Source organism: Gopherus flavomarginatus, chromosome 17, assembly GCF_025201925.1.
Source record: "Gopherus flavomarginatus isolate rGopFla2 chromosome 17, rGopFla2.mat.asm, whole genome shotgun sequence".
NCBI lineage: Eukaryota > Metazoa > Chordata > Testudines > Testudinidae > Gopherus > Gopherus flavomarginatus.
Genome location: NC_066633.1, coordinates 11,318,896 through 11,338,095, shown reverse-complemented (window position 1 = coordinate 11,338,095; position 19,200 = coordinate 11,318,896). Strand labels below are relative to the sequence as shown.

The 19,200-nt window shown below is 50.6% G+C and overlaps 1 protein-coding gene across 3 annotated transcripts in view; it reads left to right on the top strand.

The window, feature by feature from the left end:
- The window catches only part of ASS1 (argininosuccinate synthase 1), a 75,418-nt gene that overhangs the window by 50,763 nt on the left and 5,455 nt on the right, over positions 1-19,200 (top strand). For all 3 annotated transcript variants that reach the window (XM_050926159.1, XM_050926158.1, XM_050926157.1), the window contains 2 exons: positions 6,810-6,941; positions 16,443-16,599. In XM_050926159.1, coding sequence (XP_050782116.1) covers positions 6,810-6,941; positions 16,443-16,599 — 289 coding nt within the window. The remainder of the gene's footprint in view (positions 1-6,809; positions 6,942-16,442; positions 16,600-19,200) is intronic.

Sequence of the window (19,200 nt, the reverse complement as noted above, 5' to 3'; positions counted from 1 at the left end):
TTTTTAGTTAATCACGTGAGTTAACTGCGATTAATTGACAGCCCTAAATGAAACATTTTGATTTTTTTCTCCAAAGATCCCTTCAGCTCCCAGTACGACTCCCCCCTTGTGGATGCAGTTATATTGGTATAGCTATTCCCAGAAGGGCTGGGGAATAAGCATTACTGGTAAAAGACCCCTTTCTACTGATAGAATTATGGATTGTACCATGTAACTCACTTTTAGTAAAAAATCGCACCCTTACTGAAACAGTCTAATGACTACAAAAATGGTGATCGGAGATCATAGGATGCAGCCTCTGGGCCTCATCACAGGAATACTCCTCTAGGACAATGGCAGGGAGAGAATTAGTGAAACTGGTTGAAATTTTGATGGGGAAAAAAACAGAGAAAGTGTTTGATGAATTCCTTCCCCTCCCATTCATGTGACCAACTCTCAAGAGCTGGTTGGGAATTCTGAAATGTCAGTTTCAAGCTTTGATGGGGGGAAAATAAATTGCCATTTTTCCCCTGTCCGTTTCCAGGCTGCTGCTGTTACTAATTAGAAAACAGTTAGTTGTTGGTTGGTTATTGTAGCACTTGTGATGGGGTAGGTGCTTTCCAGGCTTTCAAGAAGGAATGGTCCCTGTTCCAGGGTGCTCCTGGCCTAGGGACAGACTGACACACGGGATAGGGAAGGAACAACAAATAGGATTTGTTTTGTACAAGTCAGCGCAGAAGAAGTGGGATGAGTTTTGGAGGAAGCAAGTGCCAGGAACCTGTGAACGTAGATCAGAATAGTGGCTGTTCCATAGCTAAGCTCAGGGCCCCTCAAGCCACGCAGATCTCTGATATGATCAGGAGCATGCAGAACAGGCTTTACCAAGCTGGTTCTTCACCAGCTCCTTGATTAAACTTTTCTGGGCTTCTGTGCAGAGAAGTCGTGGTCCAGGGTTTATGACACAGACCCTCCAAGAGTGCCAGATTGTGATACCAGGACCCCTAGATCTGTACCGTTAACAAGGGCCTGGGGGACAGAAGGCTGTGGGTGATTAGAGTCTAAAGAGAAGCTCTCTTTCAGTGTCTTGGTGATTGATAATAGTGGGGGAAGGAACCAGAGAGAAGAGAACAAGCATTTGAGCCACTCTGAAAAAGTATTTTAATCATAGACTGGGGCACCCAACTTGTGCCCAAGAGAGAGCCACGCTGGCAGCTTCCTATCTGTCCCGGGGTGAAATCCTGGCTCCACTGGAGCCCATGGCAAAGCTCCCACTGGTTTCAGTGGGGCTAGGCTTCCAGCTGAGGGCTGCCCCTTGCTCTCTGCAGGAAGCGACTGCCCTCCTCTTTTAATCTGTAGAGGTAGCTGGGCCATGGGAGATACACGTCCCAATAGTCATTTCTCCTTCCTGACCCAAGTGGAGCAGGGTTAGCTTGCTGCTGCTTTAGACCTTGATTCAGCAAAGAGGGACATGGCTAGGCTCCTGTGCCTGGGCAAAGCCCCTTAACTTCATTGGGGCTCCCCATGGGCACGTAGGATCCAGGGCCCTGCAGTGGGGACTGAGGATCGCCACCTTCCCCATCACCCATCCCAGAGTCGCCTCTTACATTGAGGGGAGATGGAGTGGTGGGACATTGCCATGGGAATTCTAACGTCCACCCCAACAAGCAAAGGCGGGGAGGTGGGAAGGGGAAAATTCAGTTGTACTGATTTTTACAAAGCCTCTCACTGAAATTCGTTACGGACTCCCGGGAGGAGGGCGAGCGGGGAAGCTTGGCACCAGCCTCGTAAGCCCTGTTTACCAGGTTTGGTTGTGTATGTTTTAGTGGGACGCCAGTGGCTAATTCATAGTGCTCTGGGCACCCGCGCTTATAGCGCAGCTCCCGCCTGCCAGCGACAATGAAGCCGAACCAGCTAAGCGCCGCTGCAGCTCGAGAGGGCAGGCTGCAAATGGGAGTCGTTTTCCTGCCTCGTGCAGCTTTAACTCTGAAGGGGGGCTAATTAGGGAAGTAAATGAAATCGATGAGGAGGAAGCTGGAAGGGAGGGGACAGTCGGGCTTCTGCCTCTGCCAAAAGTGCTGGGTGTTTCATTTCCTCCTTGCCTGAATGCGGGCCTGCCCGAGCCCCTCGGTGCATATGCAGGGAGGCCAGCCTTTCCCACCACTTGCACCCCGAGCCGCCCCTGCAGTCCAAGCTAGTGCGAGTCCATTGACCTGGGCTGGGAAGGGTCCATCCAGCTGCAGTGTAGCTGTACCTTGAGGCTTCTTGGTCTGCCAGTCTGGCCCTACAGGGACAGCCTGGCCTTGCCGCAGTCTGTGTAGCAGCACAACAGGGTCCTTTGTCCCAGGCTGCTGAGGATGCTTTGGGAATAGAGCTCGGCGGGGAGCGTCCCCTACCCTGGATAGTAATGTCCAAGAACTTTGGGGGGATTGCACAGTCAGGGATGAACTTAGTAACGAGTGTAGCATTAAGTGCTCTCTCTTGTTCCACCAGCCGTGGTATCCTCCTTGCTGTGAGCTCGGCTCCGGGCCCTGCTGGGCCGGGCACTGTGCAGACACTTCCCTGCCCTAGAGCGCGTACTGTCAAACCTCCGGGGCCCTTCAGCTCTGGTGTGCGTGTGAGCTTGTGCGTCATGCAAGAGCTGGGGTGGGGGCGTTCTCACTTTCAATCTTGTGTCCCCCTCATTTTCCCTTTTGGACCCGGTTTGGCAGGAGCAGGCATGGCATGTCAGCATATTGATCCCTGTTGAAATTAACAGATCACAGTCAATACGGCTAAACGGTTCAGTTCACGGTAAACTGACAGTAGAGGTTACAAATTAGAAAATTTTAAGCAGCAGCTGTCTCCGTTCCTCTCCCCTTCTTCCCGTCCACTTTCCCTCCCCCCCACATCTCCTTTCTCAGCAGTAATTATGGTGTGATTGAAGCGCCGCCAGGCTGCATCGCTGACACCTCTGTCTTTTTCCTGTAAACACGGGGAGATGAAAATAGACACTTGGAGACGCTGTGAGTGTCACTTTGAAGGTGTCTCTTGTCTCCTCCATTGCAATGCTGGGAGCTTGGCTGTCACTTCCCTCCCTTCCTTGCGCAGTGGTTCATACGCCGACTGTCAAAGGCGCTCGGAACTGCCGTCTTTTAGCATCAGATTTCTGTCACGAATCAAATAAAAATAATAAAGAAACACAGACAGTGCTCGTCTACTCTGCATCCCCTGCCGCGAGCGGAGGGGAAATGTGGGTGGGGGAGGGAAAGATACACAAAAACCAAGCTTTTGATCAGTCCAAATTAACTTTAACACCTTCTAAGGGAAGGTGCAGGAATATTAATTGTGTTATTGGCGTTACGTGTTGCTTTTAAATGTTCTGTTTGGAGCAGTTGCTTTGCCGCAGTCTCTCTGAAGCCCAATACGTCCACCTCTCCAGAGGGTCTAATGTACCCGTAAGTGCCCCCAGGGCATTATTTTATTATGTGCATTACGCCAGTTCCTGTCCAGAGGATGTTGCGAAGGCCAATACTATAAGGGTTCAAAAATGAACTAAATAAGTTCATGGAGGATCGGTCCATCAATGGCTATTAGGCAGGATGGGCAGAGATGGTGTCCCTAACCTCTGTTTGCCAGAAGCTGGGAATGGGCGACAGGGGATGGATCACTTGAGGATTCCCTATTCGGTTCATTCCCTCTGGGGTGCCTGGCACTGGCCACTGCTGGAAGACAGGATGCTGGGCTAGATGGACCTTTGGTCTGACCCAGTATGGCCATTCTAATGTACTTATTGTTCTAGGTGCTGTATGCTTGTCTAGTGAGCAATTCAGTTCAGAGACTGTCTTGTCATCCTCTAAATAGGCAAGCCAGACTAATCACGGGAGGAGAGGAATAGTACAGGTGGAGAAACTGAGTCAGTGAGAGTCCCACTTGACTTGCCTGAAGGCAGCTATTGATCCCCCCTGTCGGGTCACCTGCAGAGAGGTGTAACTGAGTGACATCTCGTCTTGCCATTGAGCGTGACTTCGGCTCCAGTCTGGTCCCGTGGATAGACGTACGTTTTAGCCGTGGCTTTTTGATGTCAGTGGGGTTTCTTCCTCTCTTCTTCCCTTTAATAGGCAGGGCTGGGTAATTCAATGCCTGGTTGCTCTGTGAGCAAGCGTAAGGGCAATCCCCACTCAGGTGTCAAGGCCTTACCGGATTGTGATGCCCACACCTTGGCTGGGCTAGCGGCAGGGGGCTTGAACCAGGATCTTTAGCTCTTAATGCATGAGCTGCTACTGCCTGAGCTAAAAGACCCATCTCTCTTACCCAAGGCTGTAGCAGACTCATCAGTTGCTAGTTGTCCTAGTCACCAGTGCCCCACCAAGTAGGTAGAATATACGTGATCTCCACGGGGGTCAGAAAGGAATCTCCTCTGCTCCCCTCTCCCATCAGTCAGGCGCGTGATGGAGGTGGTTGCTCTTCACTCTGAAGCCTCGAGTATTATCTGCGGCTGGAAGCAGGATATTATTATTAATTATGTGTTACTGGAGCACCTAGGAGCATGCCTGGACCAGGGCCCCATTGTGCTGGGCACTGTACAAAAATCAGAACAAGATGACAGTCCCTGATGGGATGTTCTGGACCAGTGACCCAGTCTGGCATGATAAGTCTGTTGTGTCTAAAATTGTTCCTCGACCCCTTAGCCCTTGTGGATCTACTGAGCAGCAAACATTCTCAGGTACCCGAACCTGGACAAAGGCATTTTCCTTCTTTGGTTCATTTCATGTTTCTGTGCCCTTTTTGCAGGGGGTTAGATTCTCCCATTAGTTTGTGCTGAATTTTCCAGTTAAATGAATACTTTGGCACATTTTTCTTTACTGAAACTGAAAGCAGCCCTGTGCGGTATTGGATTGACCTGTAAAGCTGTTAAAGCCTGCAGCATGCCCACTTGAATTCAAATACCTCTCTAGTTTGCAGCATTAGTCAGCGGCACTCCTCAAGATGTAGTCTACATTAAAGTATATTTTGGAGCCACAACAATTTAACACTGTTGCTGCTTTGTTTTTTTTAAGGCATCTATTTTTGTAGTGTGATACAACAAAACACAATATGTGAGCTCCTCCTGCTGGTCGTGCAGCAGTATTTTAGCTGTGTTTGCCAGGATCAAAAATGTTAAACGATGTATGTGCAAGACAGCTGTTTTCACTTGTATATTAGAAATATGGGGATGGAGAGGGGAGACGGCAGGTGGTATTCTTTGTGAGTATGTACAGCCCTGGGATATGGGTGTACATAAGAACATAAGAATGGCCATACTGGGTCAGATCAAAGGTCCATCCAGCCCAGTATCCTGTCTGCCAACAGTGGCCAATGCCAGGTGCCCCAGAGGGAGTGAACGTAACAGGTAATGATCAAGTGATCTCTCTCCTGCCATCCATCTCCATCCTCTGACAAACACAGGCTAGGGACACCATTCCTTACCCATCCTGGCTAATAACCATTCATGGACTTATATGTGTTTTGAGGGTATGCATACTGCATGTATGTGCTTTGTAGCTAAGCCTACTGTGTGTGCATTCTGCATATTTATTGGGCACGCTGTGTGTGTGTGTGGATGTGTGCACTTCATGAACATGCATGCTGCATGTGACCTGCTGATTGTGTGTGTGTGTGTGTGTGTGCGCATGCATGTACTTCCCAACAGTCCTGGGTTTTGTGGGACTCTCCCGCATTGATGCTCCAAGCCCCTGTCCTGCAAAAGGGGCATTTTGACCTGGGTCCACTGTTTGAGCAGGCCCTGAAACGGAATGATGTTGTGACCTAGTGCATGGGGTCACAGCATCACTGAGGACTTGGCCCATCCCCCCCACACCCTGTCTCTGTCTATGGAGGGGCGGATGGACCAAATCTGAGTGGCGCTGCAGCCCCGTGCTCCAGGTCACATCGCCCATCCCACTTGAGCCACTTGAAACATTAAGGGATGTGTGTGTGTGTGTATCACTTGACCCTGCAGGCGTGTGTAACTGCAGGATATGCCTGAGTGCCTACCTGCTGTGTCCAGCACATGGCGATGGATACATGCTTCATCCACAGGCATCGCGTACGCATGATGTGGAGGTGAATGAGGGTAGTGGCATGGTTCAAATTTAACCAAAAATAAATCAATGTAAACCAAGCCGAGAGAGGCTGGAACAAAAAAACCTGGCTTTTCTGCCTCTGCCCCCAGAGATGCCCAACCGGCTCAGCCCCACAGCACTCAGTCATCAAAATAATTAAACTTCTCTTGCGGCAGCCGTTTTCCGAAGCTCTGCCGCGATTCAGAACGGGGGTGTGGGGGTGGGAAGAGGCGGGAGAGGAGCTGGGGGGGTCGACAGCCCCAAATGAGGTTGCACTCCAGTACCCCAGGTAGCCTCATTTCTTCACAGCTGACGTGTGGTTCTCGTTGTGTTGTTGTTTTTTTTTGACGCTGGAGGGGAGAGGAGGGTATTTCAGGCCCCCGTCTCCCCGTGCCTGTGCCCCGCGTCGCTCGTTTAATTACAGGTTTTCAGCCACAGACCGGTGGGCATGCATCGGCAGGGGGATCGGCTCCTAAACCCTGTCATTTCGCCTCGCCAGAGTGCCTCTTCAAAGAGGGGAATCTAGACATTTTCTCCGCAAGGCGCGGAGTGGACTGTCTCGGCCCCAGCGTGAATATAATGACAGATGCATTTTACAGCAAGCTGGGACTGAATGGACTCAAGCACAGCTCCTTCTGTCAGCCAAGTCATTATTTTTTGTCATTTGCTGACAGTTTTGGTCTCATTCGTTTTTCTCTCCTTTTTTTTTTTTTCCTGTTTTTTTTTTCCCCTGCCTGGAAAAATGGCTAGGTATCTACGAGACCCCAGCAGGGACCATCCTGTACCATGCTCATTTAGATATTGAGGCCTTCACCATGGACCGGGAGGTGCGGAAAATCAAGCAGGGGCTCGCCTTGAAATTCTCAGAATTGGTGTACAATGGTATGTACTGTCCCCCTTCCCCCCAACCTACCTCCCACAAAATCAGATTTCCCCCCCGCACCCCTCCCCCCATAATGGTGCAAACCCCATTACTACTAAAGGCAGCCGGCACTGCGTGTTTGTTACATGGCTCTGGCTTTACCAGAGATGGGCCCAAGCTGGGAAATTTAGGTCTGGATTTGAGGCCCCTTGTAGAGATGGTGGGGGAAAGACCTGTTCTGTCACACACTCCATCTCCCTGCCTAGGATTGGTCCCCAGGGCACAGCATTCTGTCCAGTGTAACGTGAAAGGGTCCAACCTGTGGGGTGGCCACGACTGCCCTTGGGAGACTATGCCAGCTGCCAGTCGCGCTCACAATTAGGAAAGCATCACTGTTTTCTAGCCTCGCTCCAGTTCCACAGTTTGACCCACCCCAAGGAATTCCTCCTGGGTGCTAACACTCTTCAGATAGCTGTAGCCTGTTCTCTCCTCCCATCCTGCCCCATGCAGGTGCCTCTTCAGTCGTTTTGCAGCCAAGCTGTCCAGAGTAGCCCTTGCAATATTCTCTGTTAAGTGGGTCCCTCCAGCCACTTGATTGATGGAGTGACTCCATTGAACTCTAGGGTGGCTGATATGGTGGGATGGTTTTGTAGGTTTATGACCACAGCATCTACCACCCACAAATACCACCAGGATAGCATGAAGGTAAGTGAGCTCTAGGGTTATGCATGCGTATTGAGGAAAGGTGCAGATCTGAACACCCCCAAATTTTAGGGAAGCTCAAACCTAGCACTGAATCTTGCAGCTCGGGTCATCTCTCAAGTTCTTTTGGCTTCTCAGTGACCACAAGAGTGATCCTCTAGATTCATCACTGCTGCAGGAGGCCAGCAAGTGGCTGAGTGTTTAAAAGGGTTGGTTAATTTCATGACCATTTGTCCCCATACTAGCTAGGATAATAAGGGGAATCAGGTCTCATACCTCAGGGTGTACACCGATCTCACTGCAGGGGTCGTGAAGAGTCACCATTTGCCCTCTTCCTCACCACGTTCATCACTGTACAATTAACAGGATGCATTATGGGAGTTCTGTGCCTTCCTTTAAAGCAGCAGGTGTTGGCCACTGCTGGAGGCAGGACCCAGGCCTTGTGGGACCAATGAGCTGATCCAGGAAACCCTCTGTGGTTAAGCATGACGTGCTTGTGTGGAGGTGTTCTCACGGTTTGTGTTTCATGTTTCGGAGGGGTGTCTGCTGGAATTGGGCCCAGTGCGAAAGCAGCTCTAGTCCCAAACAACTCCCAACTCTAGGGTGTTTGCATTCCAGGTCAGAATTTTGCAGTGTTTCTGCATGAGCAGATTTGAAGAGGGAGAATGTGCATGTTGAAACCTTCTCCCAACCCTTGAGCATTTCGCTTGTGCTTCTTCCTGGTTGCAGAAATGTGCTATGCAGCGTGTAGCCCACAATGGGGCACTGTGCATTTTTATGTGATCTAGGATTCGGTTTGGGTAGACGCAACACAACAAAACAGGAGACAAAGTTTTTGGCTTTAAGGCAGCTCTGAATGGCTGCTTTTTGGGGAGAGAGGGGATTGCAAAATCTGAGATAACTCAGCCGATCAGTCATGCAGCCAGTCGTGCTGTTTGCTGCGGTTATGACTGTGGTGCTGTTGATCTGAACACCTGAGAAGGGCAGCAGGAGTGGGAGGAGTAGGACATGAAACCCCTCACTTCTAAGTCACTGGTTCAACTCCAACCCAAGTTGAAAATGACCCAAGCTTGATACCACCTGATGTCTGCTCTGCACCCCACATGAAATGAGCTTGATGGATCAGAGTTCAGTTCCTAGGAGACTTGCACACACACACCACCACCACAGCGGGCCCCAGGTGGAGCATACATCAGATGGTAGCAAGCTTCAGTCATTACCAACCCGGGCTGGAATCGACGAGGCCAGTGATTGAGTGGGCCATACCCTTGGAGCATGCCTCTCGTACTGTGGAGACGGTCACTTTAGAGGAGACGGGAGTGGCCTAGGAGTGTTGCCACTCACGCTCTGCTTATTCTGTGGATAAACTCCGAGCCAGTTGCTAGCACTAAATTAAGGCGTGCAAGTTTTAATTTTTAAATCTTGTAAAACTCATGCTGATTTGGGTTTTTTTTCCCATGCTTGAAATCCACATGTGGCTACTGTAAGCTGGCAGCTGGGACGTGCACCCTTTTGTGAAGCCCCAGCTGGGGGACTACGTGTTGCACACCCATGGGATGTATTGTATTAATTAAAAAAAAAAAAAGACAGCTGAAGGTTGGATGTGTCCGGAAAGTACAAAATGAAGCACAGTGGATCATTACCAGCAAGCCTCCAGGCAAGGATTCTGGGTAGCAAAGCCTAACTGGCAGTTTCCTTTACTAAGTAGTACTATACCTGACATAACCACTGGAGGGCACAGTCAAAACACCATGCACAAACCACTGCTTTACAGTAGCAATGAGCTCCTCCCATCTTGTTATGTAGCGCTCAAGAATAGTGCATTAGTGGACTGTGAAAGACCCTGCAGCAGCCCTGGGACCATTTTTCGTTTTTAAGCCCATCCTCAGAGGGGGACTGTGACTCTCTCTTTTTCCCAGGTGGCCAACCCCAACATTCAAACCAGGAGTGAGGCCCCAAAAAATCACTGGAATTTTTTTTAAAATAAGCATTGGGTGCTTTTTATTTGTCGTCTAGTTTCTGAGCCTTTAGGTCACATTCCAAACTTTTCTTTACAATCGTCAGATTCCCATGATATAACATGACTCCAGGAGCTGGGGCTTTAAGAAAACAAGATTTGGCAAGGCTGGTTTCCCTCCTTCCACTATCCAAAGAGAGATGCCCAAGCCTGCCTTGTGTTAATGTGTTCTTGTCCCCTTCCTCTCTTCCCTCCTCCTCCTTGAGATATTCAGTCTGTTTCCTTGTCTCCAGAAATGCATACAATCATGGGGTGAAATTCACCCCTGGGCAGAGGCCTACACACTGCTTAACCCCTATTTTGAAGGCTTTAGTGGTTCATAGGCCTCATGCTGCTGGCCCTCTCCGGTGTGAATTTCACCCACAGCAAAGATGTTTTACATGGGGAGGAGGGGCCTAAGCAGACAATAGAGAGTAGCAACAGCTACTGTGTGGTGGCGTGAGAGCGTGCAGTGTGTCATTGGATCTCCCTGTACCATTCAGAAGGAAAGAAACTCTTGAAATCTTCCCCACCTCTATTCTTTTAATTTTCTTTCTGATGCAGCATCTGTCCCTGGTTATTTTGATTTCACTTTTCTTAGGCTTGAAAAAAGAAAAGCGTGAGAGAGTTGTTTATTTCTGACGACCCCAGTTATTCTGAAGCCATGGGATTAAAAAGCTGCTTGGAGAAATCTGGGGTGGGGTTTTTTTCTCTCCTCGTAAGTGGAAGGGGCTTTTTTGTAGCTCATCTGAAATGCTGTCAGGCCAGAAAATAAAATGCTGGGGTTCTTGTCAGTGTAGAACCTGTTGGCTTTTTTGCAGAAATGAACTTTCCTTACTGTGCATCCGACAGCCAGGCTTTCTCCAAACCAGCTGTTAGAAAAGAAAATTGAAACTGATAATTACCTTTTTAGCTAGTAACCTTTCCATAACGGTTGAGATATTCACCAAGCTGCTTTATCTGGAGGCAGCAACCTGCTCAGGCATGGAGAGATTTTGACATGAACACTGGTGGGTTTCTTAGTTACCTTTTCCATATGTGCTAGCGTCAACCAGGCAGGGCTCTAGTCATGGTTTTCCTTACCACAGATGGGAAGGGATCTGACCCCACACTGGTGTCAATCAGTAAGGCTCCTTTGATCCTACCTCAGTTCACACCAGCTGAAGATCTGTTCAAACTCTTTTTTCCCTGAGACCGTGCTAGCTAAATTGTGCTAGAAACCAATAGTGGTGTTTTAGGTTAATGCTAGTGAAGGGGCCAGAGCAGCAAAGTTGAAGGCATGATTGTGGAAAGTGTGAATGGTGTGAATAAAGTTATGGAGAATCCTTCGTGTAGCACAGAAGGAACAAATGAGGGAAGATTTTCGGTTGGTGGCGCTCCAGAGGCAGAGAGAAGGTTCTTTGCAAGTTGCATTTTAATGGTGGTTGCACATGTGTAAAACATAGAGCTAGCTGGAAAAATTCCCAAGACATTTTTTCTTTGGCATTTGCCAATGGGTCGAAATGAAATGTTTGAAAACAGATCCGTTTCACTGATGTTCCAATGGTGCCTTCCTGGCTCCCTGCCAGCTTACCCACCTAGCTTCCTGGCAGCTGGGGCTTCCTTGGCCTGCAGTTTTGGGGCAGCCTGCCAGGTAGCAGCAAGCCCTGCTTGCTACCCCCTAACACCGGCCCTGGCTTTTATATGCAGAAAACCAGCTATTGTGGCACAGGTGGGCCGTGGAGTTTTTATAACATGTTGCAGGGGCCTCAGAAAGATAAAGGTTGAAAACCCCTGCTTTAGAGACCATTTTTTGGTCTGGGTTAAATCAGGCCTGTGTGAACTCAGACCAATCAGGACAGAATCGGGAAGGCTAAACCTAGATTAGCAGAGCATGAACACAGTAAATAATTCAGCCTGGAATAAAGGACATGAAAGCCGCATTACCATATTGCACATCTGAGGTTACCCCCCAGCTGAGGGAGGGTGCTGGAGGCCTGGCTTTCATGCTCTGCCGTCTTTCTTTAACACCTAATTATTGTAACTAGGCTCTGAAATTCAGAGACTGAGTGTTTATCTCCCTGCCCCCTCATTGATTCCATTGTGGGAAGGTGACTTTGCAACAGATTTCTCCAGTTTGCAGCTCCCCTCTCCCTGCCAGGTACCGCCAGGTGTTTAAATGCCATTGTCTCCCACAGACCTTGTTTGCGCCATCAGATTGAAATGATTAGAGCTGGAGTGCAGTTACAAAGTGAGAAGGCTATTAAGACGGATCACTTCCACTGGGGTATTTGTTTGCAGTGGGGGGGAGGAAGGTGGGGGAGCGCCTCACACCTGGAGATGTCAGATTCAGTATTTAAGTAGCTGGTTATTATTTTAATGTGTCTTGGATTTAATGTTTTTTCTCCATTACCAGGGAAGAATAAACACCCTAAATTGTCCTTAAATTTCAAGAGCTATAACTGTATTTGTCAAAAAAAAAAAGTTTATTTTCTTGCAGCCGCACTTCCAGCCTCACTGTGCTGCTTGGTATCCATGCACTGGCCCCTTTCATCTGGCCAATGGCTCACGGCAACACTGCTGAACCATCTAGGACAAGAAATGACAAAGAACCGTGCACCTCACTGAAACTGCAAGGGGAACTTAGGAAGGCAGAATGCAACTATCCACATTGGAAAGACTTGGCCCAAACTCCAAGGTTTATACCCTCTCTTAGGAAGGGTGCATGGCGTCATTACCAATAAGACGTGGTCAGAACCTTGCTTTCACGGCTCAGCTCAAAGATGGCATCTTCAGATGCACAACAGTCTGGGTATTGGTTCCCGACTGACCCAGAGAGAGGAGAGCCACCTATCAAATGATCAGTACCAACTCCTACAGCACTCAGGATGTCTCCATTTCATCCAAGTACTCAGCCCTGCTTAGCTTGTGAGATCTGACAGACTCATACCCCAGTGGGGTGGTTGCAGGTCTGTCTGTGATTTGTGCGGGAAAAACAGACCAAAGTACTGTTACCCAAGGAAACTGGGTGGAGGAACAAAGCTGTTCCTGGACTGCTCGTCACTGGGGTGCCACAAGGGGTGCTGGTGCCGTACGGGCTGTCAGTCAGTTAGCAAGCCAAGTGACCAAGCTGTATCACTGGGCCAGAGCAACGCTGCAAATCCAGCAAAATTTGGGATTCCTGCTTCTTGAGACTAAAAGTGTCAGACAGCAGGCAGGAGAAGGGGGAATAGCTATATCAGAGCATGCATGTCCCCGCTGCAGGATAACTAATGGAGATGTATTAACATCAGCCTGTCCTGGAGACATGCGCTACACCTTTGTGATGACTGGCCAATAACAGACCAGGAGGAATATCTCCAGCTCCCAGCCCTTCCCTAAATCCATATCACAGGAGAAATCTGCCAAATACTGCCAGGAGACCAATGTCTGACCGGTGTCCGTGGAGTCTTGGTGCAGTGGGGAGAATGGTACCCTGACTCATGGAGTTTATAGAGTGGCCACTGCTCTGGCTGAGTTGATCCGACCCAATTCTGAGGCCAAGAAGGAGGAGAAAAAGTACTTTTGGTTTCCTGAATGGCTTCCACCCTGAGTCCCCAAAGACCAGCTGGGAAAGGAAAGCTGAGAGGGCACCTGTGTGGTAGCACAGAGAAAGATTAAAGAGATAAAACTTCTGGATCACTGAAGATGCTTAAATAGATTCTTTCTTTCTCCCACTATCTCTCTCCCCATCTCCCTGTCTTTATTCTAGGTCTCAGGGGGCTTAATGGGCTAATTAGCTCACTTAGTGACAGGACAGCGCACAGGAATGGCAGGCAGGCAGGACCCGGCCCATCGGCAGGAGTGCGGAGAGGCACACAGGTGCTGGGCTCTGGGCTATGGACACCGTCTCCATTTGGGGAGCCCCCATGCCCGCTTGCCAGCCAGCCACAGTGCAGCCCAGCACCTGGGAGAGGAGACGGAACAGGAGCACGTGTTCGTTCTCCAGCGAGAGTTGGCCCGTGAAGTAGCAGGCGGACTGGAGGGCTCTTTTCTCTGCAGTATTTGGATTCCATCCAGACTCCACAGTGTCATGCTAAACCATGCAGCACCAAGTGCTGCTGGGTCACATTGTGCCATACCAGGCTGCCCCATCCCAAACCCACAATGGCATGCTGTACCAAACCCTACATGACACTAACCCTCCCCATATCATACTGTGCAACTCCCTGCTCCCAAGCCAGGCTGTCTACAACCCGTCCTTACCCTGCATTTCTGTTCTGTGCATGCCACAGAGTCTCATTCCCAGGTCACCTTATTGCACGGTGCCCTTCAGAATGTCCCTGACAAACAGTGGGGCAGGTCATGAGGACCACTCCTAGTGGTGGTTTTTTCCTGCTGCTGTCTCCTCTTCCTGAACTGGCCATGCGTTCACGAAGGCCGCTGTACTGGTCATCAGGTTGTGATCACAAGCCACCCAAAAACCAGGGCTTGGTTCAGACCTAGCCTTGAAGTCCTGCAGTTTGCTGGATGCTGCCCTGAGCTGCAGCCTTGGAGATGAGACTCTAAGGGTACATCTACACTACCTGCCAGATCGGCGGGTAGCGATCGATCTATCAGGGATCGATTTATCGCCTGTAGTGTAGACGTTCTCCCGTCGACTGCTGAACTCCAGTTCGGCGAGAGACAGGAGCAAAGTCGACGGGGGAGCCGCGGACATCGATCCCGCGCCGCAAGGCTGCGAAGTAAGTGATTCTAAGTCGATGTAAGATACGTCGACTTCAGCTACACTATTCTCATATCTGAAGTTGCATATCTTAGATCGATTTCTCCCCCACCACCACCCCCCAAGGCCAGGCTTAAGAGTGAAAACCGTTTTGTTTAGCAAGCTGAGAATTGATTAACTCATCCAAAGCTTCACCCCACATACTTTCCCTCCATCAAGTAGGCTTTGATGAGACATCCTTCTGAGCTCCTACGTGGCCCTGTGTGCTATGTACCCTCTTCTTTGCCCCCAAGAGCCTGAATATTTCTTTTACTCTCCCAGCCCCTGGGAGCAAAAGCCTCGGTCCTGCAATCAACCCCAGGACTCCTGCATGAAAACAGAACGGACTTGATGATGTCGCCCTAGGAGCTGGTGGCCGTCATGACTGGTAGTAAAGAGACCTGCCTAGACTTTCATCTCCAGGTCGCCTGTTCAAATCCGACCCAAGTCAGTTGTGGTCAAAAGCATTCCCATTTGACAGCTGGCTGGTGGCTCCTGGGAAATGAGTTTGGTGGGTCTGAACCCAGTTTATAGCAGAGTCGTGTCCAAAGCCGATGGGGCAGCCCCAAGAGAGGCCAAGAACTGAATGGCCCCAGAGACTGAATCGCCTTCTCAGTTCTGGAGGCACCCCTGTGGCTCAGGATTGAAGGAGTCTGACCAGACAGGACAGGGGAGTTCACGCTACTGCAGATAAGACCGAGAACAGCGGGGCGCCTGAATTGTCCGCCCTGCAGCATAAACAGCATGGAGGGAGAGAACACAACGCCCCAGCCCAGCCCGTTTCCATTCATTCCTGGGAAATCTGCTAAGAGGAGAAAATAAAACTTCCCTGGCAGCTTTCACAGGACTGCAGAGAATGATGCGAGTCCCCAAGGAGAAGGGCGAGAGTGCCTGTGACAGTCAAGTCTCAGACAGATGTGCCTGTAGCATCGCTCCATGGACAGCAGAGGAAAGCAGAGACGCGGGCTGAGGCAGCTGAGCCTACCTGAGAGCGGACACAGGACATATGGGCCCTGATCCTCCTGCCTGATAAAGCCCCTGAGGTCAGGCCCCTGCCTGTGTTATCTTACTGGAGCTGTCTGGTCTGCCGGGCTCAGATAAAGGGGATGGGAGCTGGCCGGGCTCCAGTGGCCCAGCCGTTGGTGGGGCATGCTTTGAACTAACCTCTCCACATGTCCATTGTCGAGTAGTATCTGTTCTAGAGCAGAAAGCGTGTTCTAAATGGGAGTAATCAGCTATCCATGGCAGGGTGGGGTGGGGGTAGTTACCACTGGAAATGGCTGTGGGTTCCTGTCTATGCACAGAGATGTATCATGCCCCTTCTTGGATTAACCCTTTGAAGCATTGCTCTCAATTCCACCATCTCCATGTCACCCCACACCCAATCACCCACCCTTCCCTTCTCTCCCCACTCCAAGGAACTTGCCTGGCCTTCCCAAAAGGCCACCCGGTTTTGATTCCCTTCCTGGACCTCTGTGCCTGTGCTGTCTGTGCTGCTCCCATCCTGTCCAGCTGCAAGGGAACTGTGGTGCTATCTGTTCTTCTTGCAGCATTTACCATCTGCTGCAAGAAGAGTGCCTGTCTGTCTTTCTGTCTGTCTCCAGATGACCCTCCTCCTGTTGCTCCTTTTTGGGTGCATTTGATAAAAATACTTTACCCTGCCAGACACCTTCCAGACAAGGACCGTGATGCATTTTAGAGGCTTTAATAAGGAATCTTTGTAGCCCCCTTTATGGTGTCGATTTTATTAGTCTCATTGTGAAAGGGGGAAAACTGAGGCACAGAGCAGTGACGTGATGTGCTCATGGACTCATGAGTCAGTGGCCCCCCCCAAAGTAGATCCCAGGAATCTCAGCTCCCAATCCCCTGTTCTAGCTACCGGACTGTGTTTCCTCCACAGAAGGACGAACTAGTGACTAGCATAGAGTTCTCCTTCCCAGATTTACGGTGTCGGAGCCCTATCGGCTGGTACCTGGAGAGTCTCGGCATTGCCACTCAAACTAGCTCTTTGCATTTTTCCTCTGAGACGCCAAGGAAGGCAGGTGGTTGCTGGCCGTGGCACAGACTGAGCCCGGCTCTCCGTTATCCCTCTTTCCACAGGTTTCTGGTACAGCCCGGAATGCGACTATGTCCGCCATTGCATCAGCAAGTCCCAGGAGATGGTGGAAGGGAAGGTGCGTGTCTCTGCCTTCAAGGGCCAGGTCTACATCCTGGGCAGAGAGTCCCCGCGGTCACTGTACAATGAGGAGCTTGTGAGGTGAGTGGCTGGCTGGGGAGCCTCACCCGCAGTGCACGTATCATAAGGAGCTGGGGCTTTGGGGGAAGCAGCTCTGCCAAGGTGTGGGGGTCTCTCCTCCGTCCTTTCCTGTCCTGCTGGCTCTCCACAGACCTGAGTGTTCGTTAAGGTGGAGTTGGGTCCTAGCTGCAGACTTGAGACCTAGATTCTGAGCTCCCCAGAGCATAGGGAAAATGGGTCCTGGTGTCCTAGTGCGCTCGTCTCTGAGATAACCGCGCCCAGTGGGGCTGTGGGTGCCAGGGTGGGGGAAAATGCCCTCTGTGGTAGTGGTAACTGCCGCCACACAGGGTCGATGATCGGGGCTCCTGTCTTCATGCCCTGCTCGAGCTGGTGGATGGGTGGGGGTGACAGTCTGTGCCTGGAGCCTCCCAGTGCAGTCCTGGCGCCCCCAGGGCATTGTGATACCCAAAGCAGGCTCATACCCCCACAGGCAATTCCCTCCCTTACTCAGGGCCGTTCAGCACCAGATGCCTGAGCCGTCAAGGTGCCCTTTCCAGGATGGGCCTGGATCTGCAGGCTGGGTCCATGCCCCCCGGGTCCTGCTCCCCCTAATGACTGAGCCAGTGTGCTCCTGTAGACACAGTTCTGAGCTCTCCAATGGACCATGCACCCACTCAGCTTCAGTGGGTCACAGGTGGGATGGGGCTGATGTTAATGCCCATCTCTGAGGGGGCACAGAGTGGAGCAGGGGTGATATTTATGCCAGGCTCTGAGAGGGGGCAGGGGTAGGGGGGCAGGGATGATATTGATGCCAGGCTGTCAGGGGACACAGGGTGCAGGGCATGCAATATTGATGCCAGGCTCTGAGGAGACACATGGCAGGGCATGGGTGATATTGATGCCAGGCTCTGAGGGGACACAGGGCCCCATGGACGATATTGATGCTAGGCTCTGAGGGGACACAGGGACCCATAGGGCCGGCTCCAGGCACCAGCTTATCAAGCAGGTGCTTGGGGCGGCAACTCTGGAGCAGGGTGGCACTTTAAGGTATTCGGTGGCAATTTGGCGGAGGGTCCTTCACTCCCGCTGAATTGCCGCAGATCGCGATCACGGCTTTTGGTTTTTTTTGGCTGCTTGGGGTGGCAAAACCCCCGGAGCCGGCCCTGGGGCCCCATGAGCGATATTGATGCCAGGTTCTGAGGGGACACAGGGTGGGGCACGGGCGATATTGATGCCAGGCTCTGAGGGGACACAGGGCCCCATGGGCGATATTGATGCCAGGCTCTGAAGGGGCACACAAGGTTAGGGTGGGGTATTATTGATAGTTGGATACTGTGGCAATGGCGTGTTAGAAACCAGGGGGAGATGGGGAGTAGTGGGGATGACACTTTCACCCCTCTAGCTTTGGTGACAGACCTACCAGGGTCAGGCCACTGCATTACAAATCCCTTTAGTCAGCCAGCCTGGCATAGCCCCATGGAGTGCAGAAGCCAGGCTCGAAGCTGGAAGGGCCTTTCCTTTGTGTCCCCAGCCCCATCCACTGTTCCTGGCAAGGCGACTCTCATTGCACAGCCTTGTTGGCCACGCCATGAACAAACAGAAGGGCTGCAGCTCCCTGAGAGCTCTGCTGAGAAGCTCTTGCCCAATTCCTGCCACCTGAGGCTGCCTCGAGGATAGCTGGGGATCCAGGCTGCGTGGCAGAGGGAGGGGGGCAGGATCAGGGATTTAAAACGAGGCATTTGGGTGGCATATATGGGATCTAAGGGCCCCCTAGGATGCCATCTGAGTTGGTACTAACACATGCAGCTGTGAAAGGCCTGGCTTTAACTCCCCAGCCGAGTATAAAATTAGAGCGCGAGTTTTGTTTTGAAGTTGATTTTTTTTTTTTACACTTTTCCTTTTCTTTATGTTGTCATCTCTCTCTCCCTTCTCCTCCTCCTCCTCCCCCTCCCAGCTCCTTTCAATCTCTCTAAACACTTTATAAGCCATAAATACCCCCGCACCAGTTTAGAACAGTCAGAGTAAATGTCAAATTATCTTCTCTCTTTCTCTTCTCTGGCATTTTTCCTTCCCTCCCCCTCGAAATCAACAGCTCCTAATAATCCATCCCAACCCTTCATTATGCCTTGCGTTCTCAGTCGTAGAGATTAAATGAATAAAGTATATTTAAAAAAAAAAAGAGGGGAAAAAATTGCGGATGGAGGGGGTGGGACTGAGAAAAAGAGAGAGGGAGAGAAAAGCAGGGGCATTTATGCTCACTGCGTCGTCAAGCGTTTTCCTTTTCTTTTTGATTTCTACATCGCTGGTTTGAAAGCCTTTGAGTGACGGCGTCACAGGAACCCGAGAGAAAGCTGTGAGAGGTAGAACCGCGTGGAAATGCCTCTGCACAGTAGGTAGAAAGTAACGTAATTATAGAGCAGGTCAGAACCACTCGAATGAGCAAAAATAAAAGCACAGAGGTTTTTCTGTAGCCCGTCAGGGGAGGTAAAATCATTGTAAACTCTTTTCTTATTTTATTTATTTTATTTTTTTTTTAGGTTTGCAGTTTCTGAGAAATGAGCCGTGTTTTTTGGGGGACGCCAGGAAACAGGAAGCTAGCTGGGTTGGGATTTGTTTTCTTGG